The following is a 19,608-nucleotide window of genomic DNA, read 5'->3' on the forward strand; positions in this document are numbered from 1 at the left end:
ACCTCTCGTTGACTTGTCTAGTTGTGGTCTGAAGCACTCTGGGGCATCTTGCAGGCTTGGAGGTCAAGGAATTCCCCCCTGCACACTTGAAAGGCATTTCCAGCTCCCAGAAGATCGCAACGTTGCTCCTGCATACATGGGAGCTCCACGAGGCCAGTGGAGCCCTCGTTAATTGGGACAGGGCAGTCATGACCCAAGCAGTCCTGGGTGCTCGGCGTATGTGCAAAGGCTTCCTTGGACTCTTGAGCCACTGACCCACCACACTCGGCTGTGGAAACCTTCAGCCTGAAGCTTTCCACTTGGATTATTCCAGGCAGGGCTGGAAGAGGGTTTGTTGGTCTCCAGCTCCCATGCCCAGAGGGATGATGGGAGTTGTAGTCCAGCAGCCTCCGGAGGACTACCATGGATTCCCCACCCTTGGCTTAAGGGCTGTTTTGTACCAACGCCGGCAAATGCACAGCCGGTTGCAGCCTCTCCTTCAAAGGCTCCCATGTAGCTGAGCACTGATCTTCTGCATGACTTGCGGAACTCCAGACAGAGCTCTGTAGTCCTGCCTCTGCTTCAAGGAGGGGTCTCTGGTGCCAGATACGGACCACTTCTCGCACAACGACACGTCAGGTCCGTCCACACTTTAAGGCTTCTGTGCGGCGAGTGCGGCAGGAATGAGCACTGGATCACATCCTGTCCGCCTGACTTAACGCCAGCCATTTGAAACAGTTTTTCCCCGCAAAGCTGTGAACATGGATGCTCTCATTTGCTAGGATTATGAGCAACTTACAGAAAATAACTCCAATGGAGAAGAATTTCCAACCACCCTTTTGCTTAATAATAAATACATTTCGCACTTACTCTTTGAAATTCTGGGTCTCTTTTCCTTTTAGAAGTATTACGATAAAGCATTTTTGGGGTGGAGTGGGGGCGTGGAACCAGTTCTGAGTTGGGCTCTTCTCTCCCCCGACCTTCCCCTTTGACCTTCGTAGTCCTGGGACTATGGGCCACAGACAAAGCCAGATATGGCAGCTCCCCCCTTTCCCCTCTCTTCCGATGTTGGCCCCCCTCCCCCTTGAATGGAAGAGTGCTCAGGGCACTGAAAACAGGCAAACCTTAAAGCCTGAGAGGCAACCAAAACAATTCTCCCAATAGCCGTGGGGATGGATGCTGTTGCCTCCTGCCCTCCCCTCTTCCCTTGCAATACGTACCCAAGCACCACCACCTATTTATTTGGAAACCGATCTGTTTCAGTCCCTCCCACTCATTTTATTTGGTGCTCTCCTGGACTGCAACTCCCGTCTCACCTGATCATTGGCCAGGCTGGCTGGGGGGCTGAGTCTATAACATCTGGAGGGCACCAGGTTGGGAATAGCTGAGGGAGTGTGTAACAAAAGTGAAACAATGACTCCTTTGCTGCAGAGAGAGAACAACTGCCTGTGGGGCAGGTGTGCAGGGAGGGGTGTATGTGTGCGCGCGCTGCGGATGAATCTGGCAATACCTGCATTCCAAGTTCGTTCTGTGTAACCTGTTGGCTTAAAAGTTCCATTGCGTTGACTGTTCCATGTTTGCCGTAGTTTAAAATCATGCTGTTTGTCGACACTGCTGCTCCTGTTCAGTGATTCTTAAAAGGGGTCACGATACAGCTGGCCAAGTGCTCTTTGGTTGATTTCTCTTCAGGTTTTGACATTAGCACCTTAACTTTAAAACAAAAGATTATTTGATGTAGCAATTGCCGGACATGCAGGTGGTGCTGTGTTTGGAGAAAAGCGACATCAACAGGGCTAGCTGTCAGGAAACAAAGGATGGGAGGGCCGCTGGCGATATTTTTTGAAAGTGTTGGGCGTGTGTGAGTGCATGCAGCAACCAGCTATGTATGAAATAAACCCCTCTTGTATCACAGCTGTAGACAAAGAGGTGGCCTGTGGGTGCCATCCTGCGGTTTAATTGATAAAGAGAAGCTGCTTCTGAAAGCACTTGGTGTTGGTGCATCGCTCCCAGTTTGTCCGTTGGCACTGCCTTTCCAGGATTGCTTCTGCAGCGTGCATGCAGACTAAAGCCCAGCGGCATTGAATCTTCCCCCAGTCACTTTGGCTCCCCTTCCGTGGGCCTCGCTGGGAGGAGAACCCCCTGCGCGCTCGGAGCTCTGGGCCAGGTCCACATTCTATGCAGCAGGCACAATTTCCCTGGGGAGGCAGCGTTCCCCAGGTTGCAGACAAAGCGCGGGTGGCCTTCCTGCCTACCAGCCCATTCATGTGCCCATGGACAGTTGTGCCGGGACATCCTGATGCTGTGTCCATGTGTCTTGAAAGATGCGGGTGAGGACCTTGCACCCCATTTTGTCTTGGGGAATTCTGATGCGCTCACAGTGGTTGTGTTGGCTGTGCAGAGTGGGGGGCTCCCCAGAGTGGCCAGTGCTCAGAGGCAAAGCTCAACTTCTGGCAAGGAGCTTGACGTTTTTGCCAACAGGCTGCAGAATCGCCCTGGCATGTGCAGGGGCCCTGGGTGCCTTTACCAAGATATTTAGAGCCTTCCTAATGCCGACCGAGCAGATCCTTGCACGCCAAAAGCAGGTCCTAAGAATGGCGTTTCCCTATTGCTAGGCTACTGTGCTCTCTTCCCCTTTGCTTTCACCAGCTTACATGAAGTTTACCGTTTGTTATCTCTAAACCGTAGCATTTTGGAAGGTCTTTGTGGATGTTTGTACTTGAGTGAAGGTAGTTGGGAGCAGGCAGAGGTGCAGTTAAAGCTGGCTGCTGTTGCCTTAGTACGACTGGAGACCTTTCATTGCAGTTTGCTGGACCCGTGAGGCCCTTGGCTCTTGACCACCTCCCCATTTTCTGTGCTGACTCTAGTTCATAGCCTCCATTCATTTCAGGCTGCTTCCTGTAGAGATGGAGACTTGGGTGGCGGCAGCTCCTGTAAGCCAGAGATTGGAAGCTCAGCTGTTGCTGTTCTTCATATCCAGTGGATTTCAAAAGCCATTTAGCATTGATGGGATGGCCTATTCCTCCACCCCCCACCCCACCCCACCCCCACTTGGTGCCCCTTTCAATGAGGTTTTTTATTTGGCCAGGGGTCCTCCTCTTTGCATAGACAAAATACTGAAGAAAGATACCCACCCAAGCTGAATGGCTCCTTAGCCTCTGCCTCCCATCATTCTGGTGCTCTGAGTAAAATAATTCTTTAAGCGGGGATAATCCACCTCTTGGGAAATCGAGGCATTTTGACTGCAAGGACGGTGCCTTTTTTACTGCATCTGAAACTGAAACACTCTTTCCTCATTCTTTGCCTGACCACGAGCAATGGAGAAAACCTCCTGGGGTCCATACTGACTTAAAACATGATTTTTGGCCTTGCTCATTTTGATGTGTAAGCCTGAAGCAAAGACCTCCTTAGCCTATGATCGTGAACAGAGATGCCAAGGTCCAGCTCCTGACACTTCTTGAACAGCCTTGTTCAATTGCCTCCCTCCCCCCCCTCCCCTTGAGCATTTCGCCTTTCTCCTTGCAACTGCGACTTTGTCCTAAACAATGAGCCCCCCACATCCCTTGAAGCAGATTTTGGTCCTCGGTCCCTTCCCGTGTTAAGAACACCACATTGGGGAGAAAGGGCAGCCATCTGCAGGGAAGGGGCCCGTAGGTGGCCAGGATTTCCTTTCTGGCAGGTATTCCACGATGAATCTTAACTTTGGTTATATGTCGGTTGCCTTTTCCAAGTTTCGCACGGGGAGAGCATCGTCTCTTTGCGAGGGGTTTTCTGAACTTCGGCCAGGGAAACTTTACCAAACTTGAGCGTCTGACATGGGAGAGCATTGCCCCCGTGCTGTGACGTAGCGTGAAGGCCGGCTTCTCACTGCAGTGGTGTGCTTCTGTCCAGGCCACTCCACCTGGCCATGCAGGTGAGGCCTCTCATGACAGAACGCTTCTCTGCTCATTTTTTTTTTAAAAAAATCCTTGCACGCATAAAGCTAGCAAGCTCAAGGATTCTGGTCTGGCCACTTCCCCCTGCCGTGTTATTTTCCTGCATAGGGGGATTTAAAAAAAATTAGCCTGAAGATGTCCAGCCTGGAAACAACTGCTTCACTTCGAACCAGGACGGTTTAGCATGGGGAACATTGAAGTCCCTTGAGCTTGAGCCAGGCTTCCTGGACAGGGCGCCCTCCAGTTGTTCTGCACTACAGCTCCCATCAGCCCCAGCTAGTACAGCTGTGATGAGTATACAATATGGCCCTCCTGGCTGCGCATTGTAGTGCAAAGGCTGTTGTAAACGTGCCCCTGTGGGCTCCAGGTTCTTACGACCTCCTCTCTCCTTTTGTATTTGCATTTTCCTTTGTGGCTTTTTTTTTTTAATTAAAGAAAAGTTCATCTCTCTTTACGGGTAGACACAGGGAAGTGTGTATTTTGTACACCCCAAGCTTGACATTTTAACAGGTACTTTCTATTATCAAATTTGCAGTGTCGCATTTAACTTGCCTTAAAAGGTGGAGAGAGAAATCTTGTATTTGCACTTCGCAAGAAAAGAAAAGAAATGGAAAAATAAGAGCAAACCCTGTTGAGGGGAAATTGTGCATGTCCTGCAACTTTGTATAACAATAGCTTAAAAACGAATAAGTGGTTTATTAATAAAGAAAGGAAAAAAGAATATTTTTTTCTTTACCTTCTGGTAGGAAACCGTTCTAATATTCTGTGTGTAAAAAGTCTCTGTATTATATTGTAATTTGAATTTTTTGTAATTAAAACAACAACCTTGTGCACTCTCATTGCGTGGCTGTTTCTCTCCCCCCCCCCCAACCTGGCTTCTGGTTTCTCCACACCTTTTGTTGTTTGTGGTTATAGGTGGCAAAACATCTGAACAGCCGCTGCAAGACCAAGACGCTGGACAAGGTGGGCCGTTGGTCTGAGCCAGGAGACTCTTCCTCTGAAATCCTGTAGCTTCTTATACGGGAAATGTTCTGGGTTATTTTCGTCCTGATTTCCTCTTGCCATGACTCCTCTGGAGAGCAACAGTGCCGTAGTGGAACAAGCTAAAGCAGGATAAATCTGCCATGGATGCACTATCATTGTGCCAATGTGTTGCAGAATATACCCATAATAGAACCATAATAAGCAGGGTGTTTGCAGAGTAGAGTTCTTCTGATTCCACCCCTAAACACCAGTCCTAAATCCCCAGCTCCCAGCACTGAAATCTCTCCATGTGGATGCAATTCATGTCATTTGGAGGGTTAGATTATTCATTTTTAAAGGCAAATCTCTTTCTCCCCTGCCTCACCAGGTGGGGAATTCTGACGCACCCTCCTTTGCAAGAATTGGAGAGGGCCGGGGATCTGCTCCCTCGCCTTGGTTTGCCAGTGTAGGGTAAAGAGCAATAGGTTGTACAGTAGCCTTTCCTTCCCCACGAGGAAGAGATCTGCCCCCATTAAATGGATGTGCAGCTGTGTGTGTGGATGAGTGACAGGCACATCCAGCAAGATTAGCTCAAAGGGCAGGAGCATCCTGCGTCCCTCTCCCCCCCACCCCGTCAGCCACCCCACCCCCAACCCCACCTTGCTTTCAACTCTTTGACAGCCTGATCCTCTGCATAATGCGACTGGAGAGAGCTTATTTCAGGGTCTCTCCTCCATCAGCCCTGTTTTGATTTCCTCGAGCGTCTCTTCGAACTAGGAAGCAAGACCCCAGCTTCACCAGGTTTGTTCAAATAAGCAAAAATGACAGTTGCAAACAGATCTGAGTATCAGGAGAAACTAGATGAATTTTCATGGAGACTTTTGTGTTTTATTTGCAAATTGATTTGAAAATGGACAGCTCTGTTGCTCCTTCCTCTAAACAGGAGTGGCACACATCCTCCCCCCCCCCCACATGTCAGTTTTAGCCTGATCTGTGGGTTGCTGGAGCTTCCACCACTGCAGAAAGCCTTTCCTTTGTGTGGAGGAGAAAGGCCTGTCTGGGCCCAAGCAGGGCAGGGGGTTGGGGGCTCTTGTCTTTCTTCCTGCCTTTCTCTCCCTGACCTCTTCAAATAAAGGAGGTGGGGGAGGTGAAGGGAAAAGAGGAGGGAGGACAAGCCAAGCCCCCCCCCCCAGCTGCTATTCAGAGCCAAGGTGTCCCCCTCCCTCCTTCCGTGCAGCATCAAAGCGTCAGGCGGCCCCTCCATGGTCAGAGACCCTTCCCCTCTTCAAGAGGGCCAGAGTTCAGCTTGGCTGCCTTGGAAAAGGGGGTGGGGTGGGGGTGAGATGCAAACTCCATGAACTGAGTGCTGGGGACAGAGGAGAGGGGAAGAGGGCAGGTTAGGGAGATGTGAAAGGAACCAGCCTTCATCTTCATTTTGAACATTCTTTTCCTCACTTTATTTCTGTTATCGACACAACCCAGTTCCTTAGAAACTCCACATGCCCAACTGCAAAAAAAAACTTGCTTCACGCTGCACTTTTCTGACACTGCGCAAAACATTTGTCCAGCTGCACATTTAGAACATAAAGGCAGCATCTGGGAAGGCTGCCTCAGCCCAGTGGAAGGGCCGTCAATGAATGTTAATTCGTGCAGCAGCTGAGATGGCTGGAATTGCTTATGGAACCAGTTTGTTAGTCTCCAATGGGAGACTCCCGGGGTCTACTCTCAAGCAAGCCCTGTTGAGCTCAGCTGGGTTTGAGCAGAGTTTGTTTTCAGGCTACCCCTGAGACAAGGTTTCCTTGCATTCCATGCATTTGCAGGTAACACTGAACTGCTTTGGATCTCACAGTGCTGCCAGCAAAAGGGGACCAAATGCTTTGCTTAGCAACACTGGAGCATAACAGAGCCTGCAGGATCAGCCCCATTACTTAGCCAGCCTCCTGTCCTCATGGTGGCCAACCAGATTCAGCAGCATTGCGGTCCAAAGCAGGCTGACCAAATGCCTGTTAGCCAGGAGGCCTGCAAGGAGGGCGGCTTTCCCCTCCCAAAGGCGAAGCCCCCTGTTTCTCTCAGACAACAAATCAGAGCAAGGCTGCCCCTTCTTTCCCAAAGGGTGATGGAGAGGCGACCCCACTCCCCTTGCCCTCAAGCCCTGCTGTGCAGGGAGAAGCAGAGCCTGGCTGCAGAACGGATTCTGCCACAAATAAAAGAACCTCCAGCAAGTTGCTACTGGCAACGAGGACTGGAGCACCCGGCTGCAGCTTCTTATTTTCAGACACCTCTGGACCAACCGTTTTCACACACCAGCCGCAGTCTGGAAAGCTGCTGCAGAACAGCATTATAGGAGACCCCCCACCCTGGGGGATCCGTGCCCCACTTTTCACAAGCTGCTGCACACATAACTCCTAACAGGCTGCTCTGATCATACTCGCTCTGCACTGGGCAAATGTAGGGGTTCCTCAGGATTCGTGCAGAGTGTTGGAACTGCCTTAGAGTCAGCCCCCTGGTCCACCTAGCTCAGTATTGCTGAAACTGACCAGCAGCTCTCTGGTGTTTTCCTGAGGCTTCCCTCCTAGGCAGATGTTCTTAGCAGAGGCTGGATGGCCATCCATCAGGGATGCTTTAGTTAGGATTCCCAAATGGCAGGGGGCTGGACTAGATGACCCTCCGGGTACCTCCCAACTCTGCAATGCTATGGTTCTGTGGTGCTAAGCATTGCTTTCTGCATGAGGAGCTATTAAATGACCCACCACATTCCATTGCTGAGACCAGGGCTTCTCACCACCACCTGCTGGAAGGAGGCAAATCAAGAACAGTAAATCATGCAGAGATGCAGCGGCTAACCTCCTCTCTGCGTGTGGATGCTGTGGTCTTACAAAAGACTTTAATCTGAATATTGTTATTTGCTGCACCATAGTACAAGATTGTGAGTGCACTGAGACCTGCTGCACCATAGTACAAGGTGAGCCTTCTAGTCCTCCAGAGTAGCTGACCAGACGCTCCAATGGGAAACCCGCAAGCGGGATCACGGCACAAAAGCAACTCTCCCCTCCTGCAGTTTCCAGCAACCTGGGATTCAGAAAAATCGCTGCCTCCGACTGTGGAAGCCGAGCAGAGCCATGGTAGCTGCCAGAGGGTGGCAATACGAGAACGGGGCCTTTTCTGTGGTGGCCCTAGGGAGTTTCGGCTGGCACCTTCACTATGTATGTTTTTAGGCACTAGATGAAAGCGTGCCTCTTCTCCCAGGCCTTTGGGTGATTGGCAGCTGATGCCCTTTTAAATGTGGGGGTTTTTTTGAGAGGGACGGACAAGTATTGGTTTGTTGTTTTTATTTTTGCTATGGCTTTTGTGGTTTTAATCCTGCAATTTTATGTTGTAGACCACCCTCAGATTTGTGGATGAAGAGCAGTATACCAATTTACTCAATGACGAGGGTGATATCTGTTGCTGGAAACCGCAGTAGGGGAGTGGGCTATTGAGCTGTGGTCCTGCTTCCAAGATTTTCCAAAATTGGCACCTTTAAGAGCAGGATGATGGACTTGGGGGGGGGGCTTTGGCTTGACCCACCATGCAATTATGTTCTTCTTGGATCAAAGACGTGAGGGGGCTGAGCGCTTCCTCCTGAGAGAGACTGGGGGCAGGGGATGTTGATATTTTCACCCCCTCCCATTGCAAGTATATCCTGATCTGATGTTTTGAGAAAGGAGGAGTGCCTCACTCTGTGTGTGGAGAGAGTCTTATCTATGTAGTGACTAGATGGCTGAGTGGGAGGTGTAACACACTTGAGCAAGCCAGTAGTTCTTTAGTTTGTAGTAGCTATTAGAAATAAAAGAAGTTATGCTTCACAGCTAGCTACCGCGTTATTTATACTCTGCTGAGTCTGGTGCTCACAATGCACAGTTGTGAGTCCATGCACAGGGACCTGTTTCCCAAGATTGGAAGGTCTCTGAAAGTCCTCCAGTCGTCTAGCCCAGTCGGGGCAGAACCAGTTATTGAGCCCAGTCGCTGACATCGGTTGACAGGGGATGCGTATGCACTGGAGGAGTCCTGGCAGCAGCCGGCCAGGGTGGCTCTTGCATTCTGGGATGGTGATCCCTGGTGTCCATATTTTATCATGCAGGTGTGCTTAGTCAAACCACAAACAGGTAGGGTCCGCAATGCCCCTGAATGTTCTGCCTCAGGTGTTTAGGAGTTCACATCTATGCTTACGGGGTCAAAATAGCACGAGTCGTGCATGAGGGAAGTGATCCGCAGGCTTTGAGGAACTCAGGGATTTGGCATTTTTATTTTAAGGGACCTGAAGGGAGAAAGGCCCAAACACATCGCAATGGGAACTGAGCATGTTCAGCGCTCACTGACCGAAACGGAAAGCCAGGGCAATGGAGCGCTTGGACTTGCGCTTCAACAGGACTTGTCCCGTGGAAAAGGTGTCTCAAACAAGAGCCAGGCTGTGGATCCATCTCCTCAGTACTGTCTTAACCCAGCAGTTGTTGGACTACAACTCCCATCATCCCTAGCTAGCAAGACCAGTCTGGGTCAGGGATGATGGGAATTCTAGTCCAAAAGCAGTTGAAGACCCAAGTTTGGGAAACCCTGGTCTGTACTGACCAGCACCAGCTTTGTAGGATTTCTGAAGTGTGCTTAGTCAAACCAGAAACACTTATGGGTGTGTGTGTGTGTTTTTTGGGGGTGGGGAAAAGAAGAGAAACAACACATCTTTGTTCCTTATCTGAATGCAGGTTTTTAATTTTGTCACTTCTCCATTTGAAGCTTGTTATACAAATGGCACTTACAAAAAAAAAAAATATCAAGGAAAAAAAACTTGAACCAAATATACCAGAACGTGAGTAGTTGTTTTTTTCAGAGCCACAACAGCCAAGGAAGAAAGGCAAGGAGGATTCTCGGCTTTTAAAAAATCGTTACATGGGAGAAGCCAGCTGGGGTTACAACTTTCAAACAGTCATCCATGAAATAAGGGGTTTTGGGTGGGGGTGCAGCATGAAGGATGAAGGCCAGCAAGTACTGAAGGATTGGGGGGGTGGCAGACACTCAGCCCCCCGGCAGCCCCCCCTTTCCCAAAGCTCTGTGTGTTTCCCTTGAGAATTCCCTGGACTTCACCACTCCCAAAATGTCTGGATAAATCCACGCCGAGCTCTTGGGCCACCCCAGAAGTGACCCTCCTTTCCTAGTAAGGCAAATCATTCCAGTTGCTTCAGAATTTAGCACCAAGTGCGGAAAAGGCCCCTGAAGGTGGCAAAGGGTGCGTGGCACGTTTAAGGCTTGTCGCGTCCTCCTGCCTGGAGCAAAAGGAGGGCTGGTGCTTTGAATTTTGGCAACAGGAAAACCCAGGCGTGCTCCAGCCGTGGCTGCAGGGGGGCTGATGGTCAGGTGGAGTTCAGTCACAAAGGAAATCTTTTCCTCCCTCTGCAGTGCATGGGAAATTGGGGTGCTGGAACAGGCAGAGGCTGCCCAAGCAAAGAGCCACAGCTGGCGCCATCCAGATGTTTTTGGACCACTTGCCCCAGCCAACGTGGTTGAATGATGTTGCGGCAGATGGAAGCTGGGGTGCCAAACCTCTGGAGGGCCCCGGGTTGGCCGAGGGAAAGGAGGGGACCCCCAAAAAGGCAGCCCAGAAGAAGAAACCAAGGTACACAGGACTTTTTCCAAACTCCCGAACAGTTAAGCAACACGCTACAAATGGATTATACAATACTGCAAATCTAGTACAGACAGTGGAGGTGGGCGCTTCGGAGAGAGCATATATAAATAGACAAGAAACACAGGAACCCCACAAGCAATCGGCTGGGGGGCAAGAGGGGGTTCAGAGCAGCCTTGGGGGGGGGGGAACCCTGGAAGAGGCACGTGAGGGGCTGCGGGGGGGCAGAGGAGAGGTAGCCCCCAAGATGGGAGAGCGATGCCTCAATTCCGAAAAACCACTTGGTGAAGAACGCTTAAGGGGTAGGGCAGAGATTCCAGTTATATTGGGGGGGGGATGTGCTGTGCTATTACTGTGCAAAGGCTGCTAATTTTTAAAAAGGCTGTCTATTCCTGTGAACTGAGAGCGGCAACTCACTTCCCCCACAGAGTCCAGGAAGCGGTTGAAAAGCGTAGAGAGCCCCCTTCTCAAAGACCTCTGCAACGTGGGTGTCACCCCCCCTTTCACCACCTTCCCTGGCCTCTTCCTCAGCCCAGAGCTCTGCTTCTGCAGCCACAAACAAGACAGAGAAGACTCTCCTTGAGACACAAAGCCCCAGCCAGAAGAGGGTCACTTAGGAAGAGGGAAACAACACCGTCCGTGGCCCTGGGGCCAACCACTCCTTGTTGGGAGGCACGGAGGAGTAAAATAAAGGTCTTTCACGGCCCCCACCCCCTATGGGAGGCAAGGAAGAGGGACTGGTGCAGATCAGGTGTGCAGTTTGGCATCTATCGGATGCCGTCATGGACAGGCAGTAATTTCACAGGTAGCTGTGATCCCTTCTATTATTTCGAGATATCAAAGACAGTGATATAAAAGAGGGGAGGAAAGGGGCTTTCTAACAGCAACTTGCAGCCCCAGAGGGACACAGAGAGGGAGAGTAAGGCAGTGGCACAGCTTTGTCAGTGCGGTTGTTTCAAGCCTTTTTACTCAAGAGATGCTCCCTGGGCACCTAAGAGCAGCGGAGGGTGAGCTCTTCCTCAAGCTCAGCCCCCGATGAGATGAATGATTTAGCAGTGGTCCACCAAAAGCAGCTCGCTGATTTTTAAAAACATGGGCAAAGCTCCTAGTCCTCAGTAACTGTACTTAATTCGCTGGCCAAAGTCGGTCTCTAAACTGACTCTCGGACTTCACCCACACACTGTCCATCTGGCTGTCCCCCCTGACACTTCATGGAGGGAGAAGGGGTGCCAGGAGAAGACTCCTCTGCCTGAGTAAGGAAAAGGAAGTGTTTATGAAAAAGCCAAGGAGGAAAGAGAGACGGACAGATCCTACAGAAGAAGGGAGAAGCCCTTTTCAGGCTTATCCACATGGCCAGCATTGAACCAAGAAAGCAGAAACAGCAGAGGCTTCGCTAAACTAGTTTCCTGGCTTAGGTCAATGCTAGATTCGCCCCACATCAATGGCATCAGGGGAGATGCCAATAAAGGGGGCGAAAGAGGCTGCTCTACTTTAGCAGGATTTATTCCCTTTCAAATTCAGAGGACCGAGTTTGGTATTCCAACAAAGCAACACACACACACACACACCCCGCAAGAAGTGCACCGTTTTCTGCAGGTTAATTACATTTTTCCAGTTTCAAAGAGACAAGATCAACCCAAAACCTCTACGGTGGGAGAAAAGCAGCAGGACAGCCGGGGAAGGGAGCCTCTCTGTTTTAGGAAGGGAGGCAACCGAACAGGGAAAAGAAGAGAAATTGGCAACTGAAAGTGAAGAGGGGAGACACAGAGAGAGGGGAGAGGAAAGGGAGGGGTGGATGGAGGGCTTGGAACCGAGAAAGGGAAGTGCTAAAGTGCATTTAATACTCCCAGAGGGTGGAGGGGTCGATTGTGTCGGCAGAGGCTTTGAGGACGCCGGCGTGGTCGCCCTTCAAGTATTTCCCATTCACTCGGATGGCCACCTTGTTGTAGTCGCAGAACTCGAAAAAGAAGTCCACCGGCGTGTCGCTGCTGCTGGAGACGGAGGCCTCGTTGCCCACCGTCCAGTACTTCCCAGTGGAATCTGGAAGCAGAGAAGGGAAAGGGGGTCAGGCTGCTCCGCGGAGGAAGAATCTCCCTGAAACACGGAGCGCCAGGGGTTGCTCACATGGCAGAGGGGGCCGAGAGGAACTCCAGTGCCCAGCGGAGCCAAGCGTCAGGCTGCCGGGAGTTGTAGTCCAGCAACATGGTACCAGAGCAGGCATGGCCAAACTCCGCCCTCCAGCTGTTTTGGGACTACAACTCCCATCATCCCTAGCTAACAGGACCAATGGTCATGGATGATGGGAACTGTAGTCCCAAAACAGCTGGAGGGCCAGGTTTGGCCATGCCTGTAGCAGAGGGACCTTGGGGGACACGGAGGGCTAGAAACGTGGCTCCTCTTTTCAGAAGGAAAGCAGACATTCTTGTGGAACGTCAATGCAGCCCTGCCTAGAGCCCAGAGTTTCCCAAACATGGGTCTCTACCTTTTTTTTTTTTGGACTACAACTCCCATCATCCCTAACTAGCAGGCGCAGTGGACATGGATGATGGGAATTGTAGTCCACAAATAGCTGGAGGCCCACGTTTGGGAAACCCTGGGCTAGCAGAACCAAGGCCAAGCCCCTCACCCCAAAGAGGAGTTCCCTACCTTTGATGTTGTAGGCCCCGTCGTTGAACTCCAGCTGGAAGACGTCGTAGGAGGAGCGGTTGGAATCCAGGGTTCCTGTCACTTTCCGGCAGCCGATGAAGCCATGCTCCCCCCGCAGAACGATGATGGGCCGGTTGATCAGCTTCATGAGGAAGTGTTCCGTCTCACCTGTCCGTCAGAGAAGACAGAAGGAGGGTCATGGGCCGGGAGACGGGTTCGAATTGCAGGCCAAGGAGATTCTAACTAAACAGCAGGAAGGACTTCCTGGCGGCAAAAGATCTTGGACAGCGGGGAACTCTCCTTTCTTGGAGGTTCTTTAGCAGAGGCTGGATGCTCCTCTGTCAGGGATGCTTGAGTTGCGATTTCTACACTGCAGGGCGGGTTGGGCTAGATGACCCGCAGGGTCCCTTACGACTCTATAGAGACTGTTGGGAAACTTCAGCTGGTGCAGAATTCAGAGGCCCAGCTCCTGGCAGGAATGAGACTTGACGGAGGGCATTGCACTGCTTTTGAGCGCTCAGTTTTCACCTCCAAGGCCTTGCATAGCTTGGGGCCTCAATATACCTCTTCCCATGAGATCCTACCCAGACGCTTGGACCCTTAGAGGCTCTCTTTCGAGAGAAGTCCAGAGGGTGGTTACCTTCCTTCTAAGCAGCAGCCCCCTCCTTAACAGCCATGATGGGGAGCAGGGCTATGCTGGCAGGCGCTGATGGAATCTGTAGTCCCCAAACAGCTGCAGAGTACCAGTTGGGAAAGGCCAACTCTTGCAGACGCCAGAGCAGTCCTAGACCAGGCGGACGCTCTTGGCTGGGCTCAGTCAAGACTCTGTTATTGTCTTAGAGGAAGGAAGAAGACTCGGGAAAACGGGATTCAGTTATGCCAGGGAAGAGCTTCCCCTCTTAAGTTTTGCCAGCGATTAAAAAGAAGAAGGCATTCTTCTTTCTCGGGGCATTTCCTGGCCTTCGATTCTGCTGCTCGGAAATCCCCCACTTACTGTTATCACGACATCATTTTTACTCTGGCTTTTTAATCACCACACACAGCCTTGATACCTTTGCGGATAGAAATACAGTCATACCTTGGGTTACAGACGCTTCAGGTTGCATTTTTTTGGGTTATGAACCGCCGAAAGCCGAAAGTACCGGAACGGGTTACTTCTGGGTTTCAGCGGTCGCGCATGTGCAGAAGTGCTAAATCACACTTTGCACATGTGCAGAAGCGCTGAATTGCAACCCGTGCGTGCGCATACATGGGTTGTGAACGCTACAGGTTGCAAACGTGCATTCCATACAGTTCACGTTCGCAACCCGAGTGTCCACTGTATACAAGCTCTTCATATTCGTATTAGCCTCATCTCCCCACGACTCAAAGTAGCCAGGGCGCACAGGACAATTTTGTATCTCCCTGCTTGCTGTCAGATACCAATCCTGCTACAACATACGTTTCTGGATTCTGCACAGCAGTGCTCAAGATCTGACGGATGATGACCTGTGCCACAAACTAGATTTAATGAACACTCACATCAGAGTGCTCTCTAAACTGATAGTTGTAGTCTTTTATATACTCACCTTTTATCCTCTTTCATATCCGTTTAATGTTCCTAACCCTTCTTTTACATTCTTATGGTCTTTTAGATACAGTATACCTTCTGTTTTAATACTTTTGAACTTTCCAAAACGTTTTACAGATTCTAAATGATTGTACCACCCCCCTCTACTTATGCAGGTCTATGACCGTATTAAAGATTTGATTAATAAAAAATAAAAATAATTCCTTCCAGCAGCACCTTAGAGACCAACTAAGTTTGTTCTTGGTATGAGCTTTTGTGTGCATGCACACTTCTTCAGATACACTGAAACAGAAGTCACCAGACCCTTCTATATAGTGAGAGGGTGGGGAGGGGGATTACTCAGAAGGGTGGTGGGAATGGGTGATTGGCTGATAGGTGTGGTAAACCACTTGACGACTGCAATTGGTCTTACAGGAAAAAGCAAGGGATGAGATGGCCAAAAATAGCTTAATCATGTATAATGAGATAAGAATCCAATGTCTCTATTCAGACCAGGTCTCTCCATGGTTTTAAGTTTGGCAATAAGTTGCAATTCACCAACTTCTCTTTCCAGTCTATTTCTGAAATTCTTTTGTAATAAGGCAGTTGCTTTGAGATCTTGTATAGAATGCCCTGGGAGACTGAAGTGTTCTCCTACTGGTTTCTCTGTCTTGTGATTCCTAATGTCAGATTTATGTTCATTTATCCTTTGGCATAGGGTTTGTCCTATTTGTCCAATAGAGAGAGCTGAAGGGCACTGTTGGCATTTGATGGCATACACAATGTTAGAAGATGAGCAATTAAATAGTCCTGAGATGGTATGTTTGATGTTGTTGGGGCCAGTAATGGTGTTGTCCGGGTGTAAAGGTAAAGAGACCCCTGACTGTTAGGTCCAGTTGCAGACGACTCTGGGGTTGCGGCGCTCATCTCGCTTTATTGGCCGAGGGAGCCGGCGTACAGCTTCCGGGTCATGTGGCCAGCATGACTAAGCCACTTCTGGCGAAACCAGAGCAGCGCATGGGAACACTGTTTACCTTCCTGCCGGAGCGGTACCTATTTATCTACTTGTACTTGCTTTCAAACTGCTAGGTTGGCAGGAGCAGGGACTGAGCAACAGGAGCTCACCCCACTGCGGCGATTTGAACCGCGACCTTCTGATCGGCAAGCCCTAGGCTCTGTGGTTTTAACCCACAGTGCCACCCACATCCGGGAGTATGTGGCAGTAAAGTTGGCCTCTGGGTTTATTGCAGGCTTGATTGATACAAGCTTTTTAAAAATAGTAATACTCAGCCAGAAGATGGCAGAGGTTGTAGCTTTTCAGGGAGAGCATGCAAGGCTGATGGTGAACCTCACCTGCTTCAAAGGACTGTGGTTGGAGGCAGGGGAGGGGCACCTGTAGGTGGGGGCTCTTGCTGCTGGGCCCCCAACCCCCTCGGCTCCAGGTATTGCAACTTATTACCAAACTTAAAACCATGGAGAGACTTGGTCTGAATAGAGACATTGGATCCTTATATAGGAATTGGAAATGGGTGAATGGGCAGGGATGATGGGGGGGGGGCTGGGATCCAGCCTCATTTGGAGGAGTCCTGCAGGCTCCCCATCTCTGGTCTAGGGCAATAAGGTCTTGTCTGTCTGGGCATCCCCCCCCCAACTCCCCCCACTTCCATAGCCAAAGAATCCTTACTGGCTGTCTCCACCGTGGCGGCCAGCTGCCCGTTCTTCTTCGCTGTGACGTATTTGCCGTTTGCCGCTTTCAGGGTGATGCGCCGATCGCACCACTCGATGTCGAAGTAACAGTTGGCATTCCTGCTGTGGCAGAGAGAGCGCATGAGCCTGAGAAGCAACAGCCCGGCCATTAAGGTTTTATTCTTTTGGGGTGGGGAAGGGTATGCACACAGCTTGGATCCCCTGACTCAGCTGCTCTGGGGTTCGCTTTCCATACAGGGAGTGTGGGGTGTGATACGTAAGTAGCAGCCAAGTACAACATTCCTTGTTTTCCTAGAGTGGAGATGCAGGGGAATGTTTGGTCCAGCCAGTCGAAAACTTCCCGTTTCCTCCTGGCCTGGAGCATCCTTCCCCTTGCATGTGACCAGAGGTGGGCGTGACCTTACCTGTGCAGGTAACAAAAGGGACAAGGCAAGCAGAACTATCTCTCTCTTTGACTTCCTCTATCATTGGAGCAGCTTTTTAGCTAGAGACACTGGGGTTATCCCCACATGGTATAGATTCACATGTATATACTTTGTAACTAAGTCTGCCTTCAGGGATCCAACTGTGAACTGATGTGAGTAAACTTGTTTTATATACTTTAACCAAGATTATGGTGTGTTTTTTATTTTAAGAGAGATATAAGGGAACTTACCAGGAACCTAACAGTGAGAAGCTTACACGAGCCTGCAACCAGCTACCCGCTGTGTGTTGAAAAGGGCAAAGTAAAATTGCTAAGTAAAGGAACTTGCTAGCACAAGTTAGGAAGGCTATTAATAAACAATATATCCTCTCCTGCCTCCCTGAACATTCCCACGGGGAGAAGTGGGGCCCCCTGTGCTTTGTGCAGCAATATGCAGCCGGCCTCAATCCACACAGAGGAAAGTAAGTGGTTGGCCGGCACACGGGCAAGACAGCATTGTATGGCAGCAACTGGAATTTTATAAGCCACCTGGCTCTTCCCTGGTGATGAGGTTTTCAGACTCAGATGACAATTTCAAGGAAGCTTAGATTTCTCTTTAGCCTCTCGCAGTGACACCAGCAAGAGAGTTTTGTGGCAGCTTCAAATACTAACTTATTATGGCATAAGCTTTCTTGGACTTTGCTTTTGTTTACTTGCATTTGATTAAGTAGACTGTAATCAAGAAAAGATTATGCCATAAGGATGATAATTCTCTAAGGTGCCACAAGACTCTGTGTGTGTGTGTGTTTGCTTGTGTGTGTGTGTGTGTGTGTGTGAGTGTGAGTGAGAGAGAGAGAGAGAGAGAGACCCACATTCCCTATTCATAAACTGGGAATGGGATTGAATTCAAAGGCTCTCCTCGTCCCGTGGTTTGTCTTATGCTCATTGAGACCAGGGCTTTTAGTGTGGTGGCACCTGCCTCCTTCGAATGCGCTTCCAGCAAACACCAGGCAAGAACCTACTGTATTGCTTGAAATTCACCTGCTCACTCCATCTTTCCTGGAAGAGTGATCCGGTTCTGCTGCTGCCCTACTCTCCTCTATGGATTTATGATGCATTCCATATTTGTTTTATTGACATAATGTTGTGGTTGATTTTGTGTTGTTCACCACTACAATTTATTTTCTTTTTTAAAAAGAAATGGGGTATAGAAATTATGGCACTCGATAAGTTAAATAAAAAAACCAGCAACCTTTAAAACCCCCGAAAAATCTCTTATTCTAAACTATTCACAGGATGAGAAGGATGCCCCCAAAGCTCATTCAGACACATTTGCCTAAAAGAGGACTCACTTAGTGGAGGCAGTGGACTGCACCCCCCCATTGGAGGTCAGGGTCCAGTATTTCCCAGTATAGGTCCGGAAGGTGCATTTCTTAGTATCTTTGTTGATTTCCAGTTGGAAGGTTTCCTGATCGCTCTCCTCATCCTGATTGGCAGAAAGGTCCATTCCTAAGAAAGGAGGGAAGGGAGTAAGACAGAAAGAGAGAGAGAAATGGCCTCAGTGAATCATGAAACATATTGGGAGGCCTAGATCCCTGCACTCTGCTTCATGTACTAAGTGGAACTGTGCACACTTGCTATGAATTGTGGTACACCCAGGCGCAACTATAGTTTGCTGTAAAGAGGATTTAAGAGGAGCCTGGAGCCGCCTTAAGGATGCCTTGCAAAATGAAACCTCAGCTGTTATTTTCAACGTTCCCTTACCACCCACTTGGGGCTGTGTTTGCAGCCAAGCTGACTCAGAGAAGACTTGGTCTGGGAGCTCCAGGGGCCTCGAAATCCAAAGATACATAAAAATGAAGACCCCAGCCTAGAGGGGCTCTGGCTTTCCAAAAATTCAAGTCCTTGGCGCAGTCAGGAGTAGCCTTGGAGGTTCTTGTTTGCTGCGAGAGCTAGACATAACAAGCAGGGCTCCCAGGAGAGAGGAAGCCAAGGCAAAATTTGCTTCGTCAGCAGATGCAGGCTCCAAAAAAAGCAAAAGAAACAGAAAGAGAGAGAGAGAGAAATAAAACAGCTTTCCAGAGCTGGGCAAGTCTCCACCTCCACACATGTTTTCCAGAGTTGCAATGCAAACACCCTGTTCTAGAGCACATGCAGTGAAGATGAGCGTTGGAAAATTCAGCCCATGGTTAAAACTGCGGAACTCCCTCCCACAGGAACCAGCCTTCTTGGGGCCCCTGGGATTTCTGAGTGAGGAAAAAGGCTATCCCCTACCTGACCAAGGGGTGGGGGTTGTGCAAGCATCGGGGGTAGCAGTGTGCCCCTGGGCGCCACGCTGGCAGCCCCTGCTGTGGAGCCACCTTGGATTCCACTGGCCCTGGAGCTTTCAAGTGCAGGATCCAGTTCCCTCACATTCCTTGCTGTTAGTCACTGGTGACACAGATTCCCATCAGGCCAAACGCCACATTAGTTCTTTGCATCATTCCCACATTGAACCACCGCACCTCCACAAACACACGCCTGGAATTAATTTGGGAGCCTTCCTGATGCTTTGGCATTTTCAACATCGAAGTCAGCAAAACCACAAAGTTTCACACAAGACACTGAAAGTCCCGAGCCTCATTTTGAAAGCAACGGAACAGGACAGCAACTGTGAAAATCCGTTTTGTGGCTGAGAATGCAACCCTGAAAGAAGTGGAGCCTACGGTGTAGGGTTGCCAGGTAAGGAGCATTCTAGCCCCTGAGATTTTCACTCCTGATACCTAGGAGTGGC

General features: G+C 50.0%; 1 protein-coding gene across 2 annotated transcripts in view; it reads right to left on the minus strand.

Annotated features, from left to right (window-relative positions):
• Positions 1 to 10,660: 10,660 nt before the first annotated feature.
• Positions 10,661 to 19,608, minus strand: part of FSCN1 (fascin actin-bundling protein 1) — a 39,488-nt gene continuing 30,540 nt past the window's right edge. Inside the window, exons 2-5 of one of the 2 annotated variants that reach the window (XM_081889244.1) lie at positions 18,188 to 18,344; positions 16,410 to 16,534; positions 13,177 to 13,344; positions 10,661 to 12,570 (exon numbers count right to left, since the gene is read on the minus strand). In XM_081889244.1, coding sequence (XP_081745370.1) covers positions 12,368 to 12,570; positions 13,177 to 13,344; positions 16,410 to 16,534; positions 18,188 to 18,344 — 653 coding nt within the window. In that variant the 3' untranslated portion in view covers positions 10,661 to 12,367. The remainder of the gene's footprint in view (positions 12,571 to 13,176; positions 13,345 to 16,409; positions 16,535 to 18,187; positions 18,345 to 19,608) is intronic. The other variant, XM_081889245.1, reaches the window with a different exon arrangement.

The sequence above is a fragment of the Podarcis melisellensis genome (assembly GCF_964234715.1).
Source record: "Podarcis melisellensis genome assembly, chromosome: 14".
NCBI lineage: Eukaryota > Metazoa > Chordata > Lepidosauria > Squamata > Lacertidae > Podarcis > Podarcis melisellensis.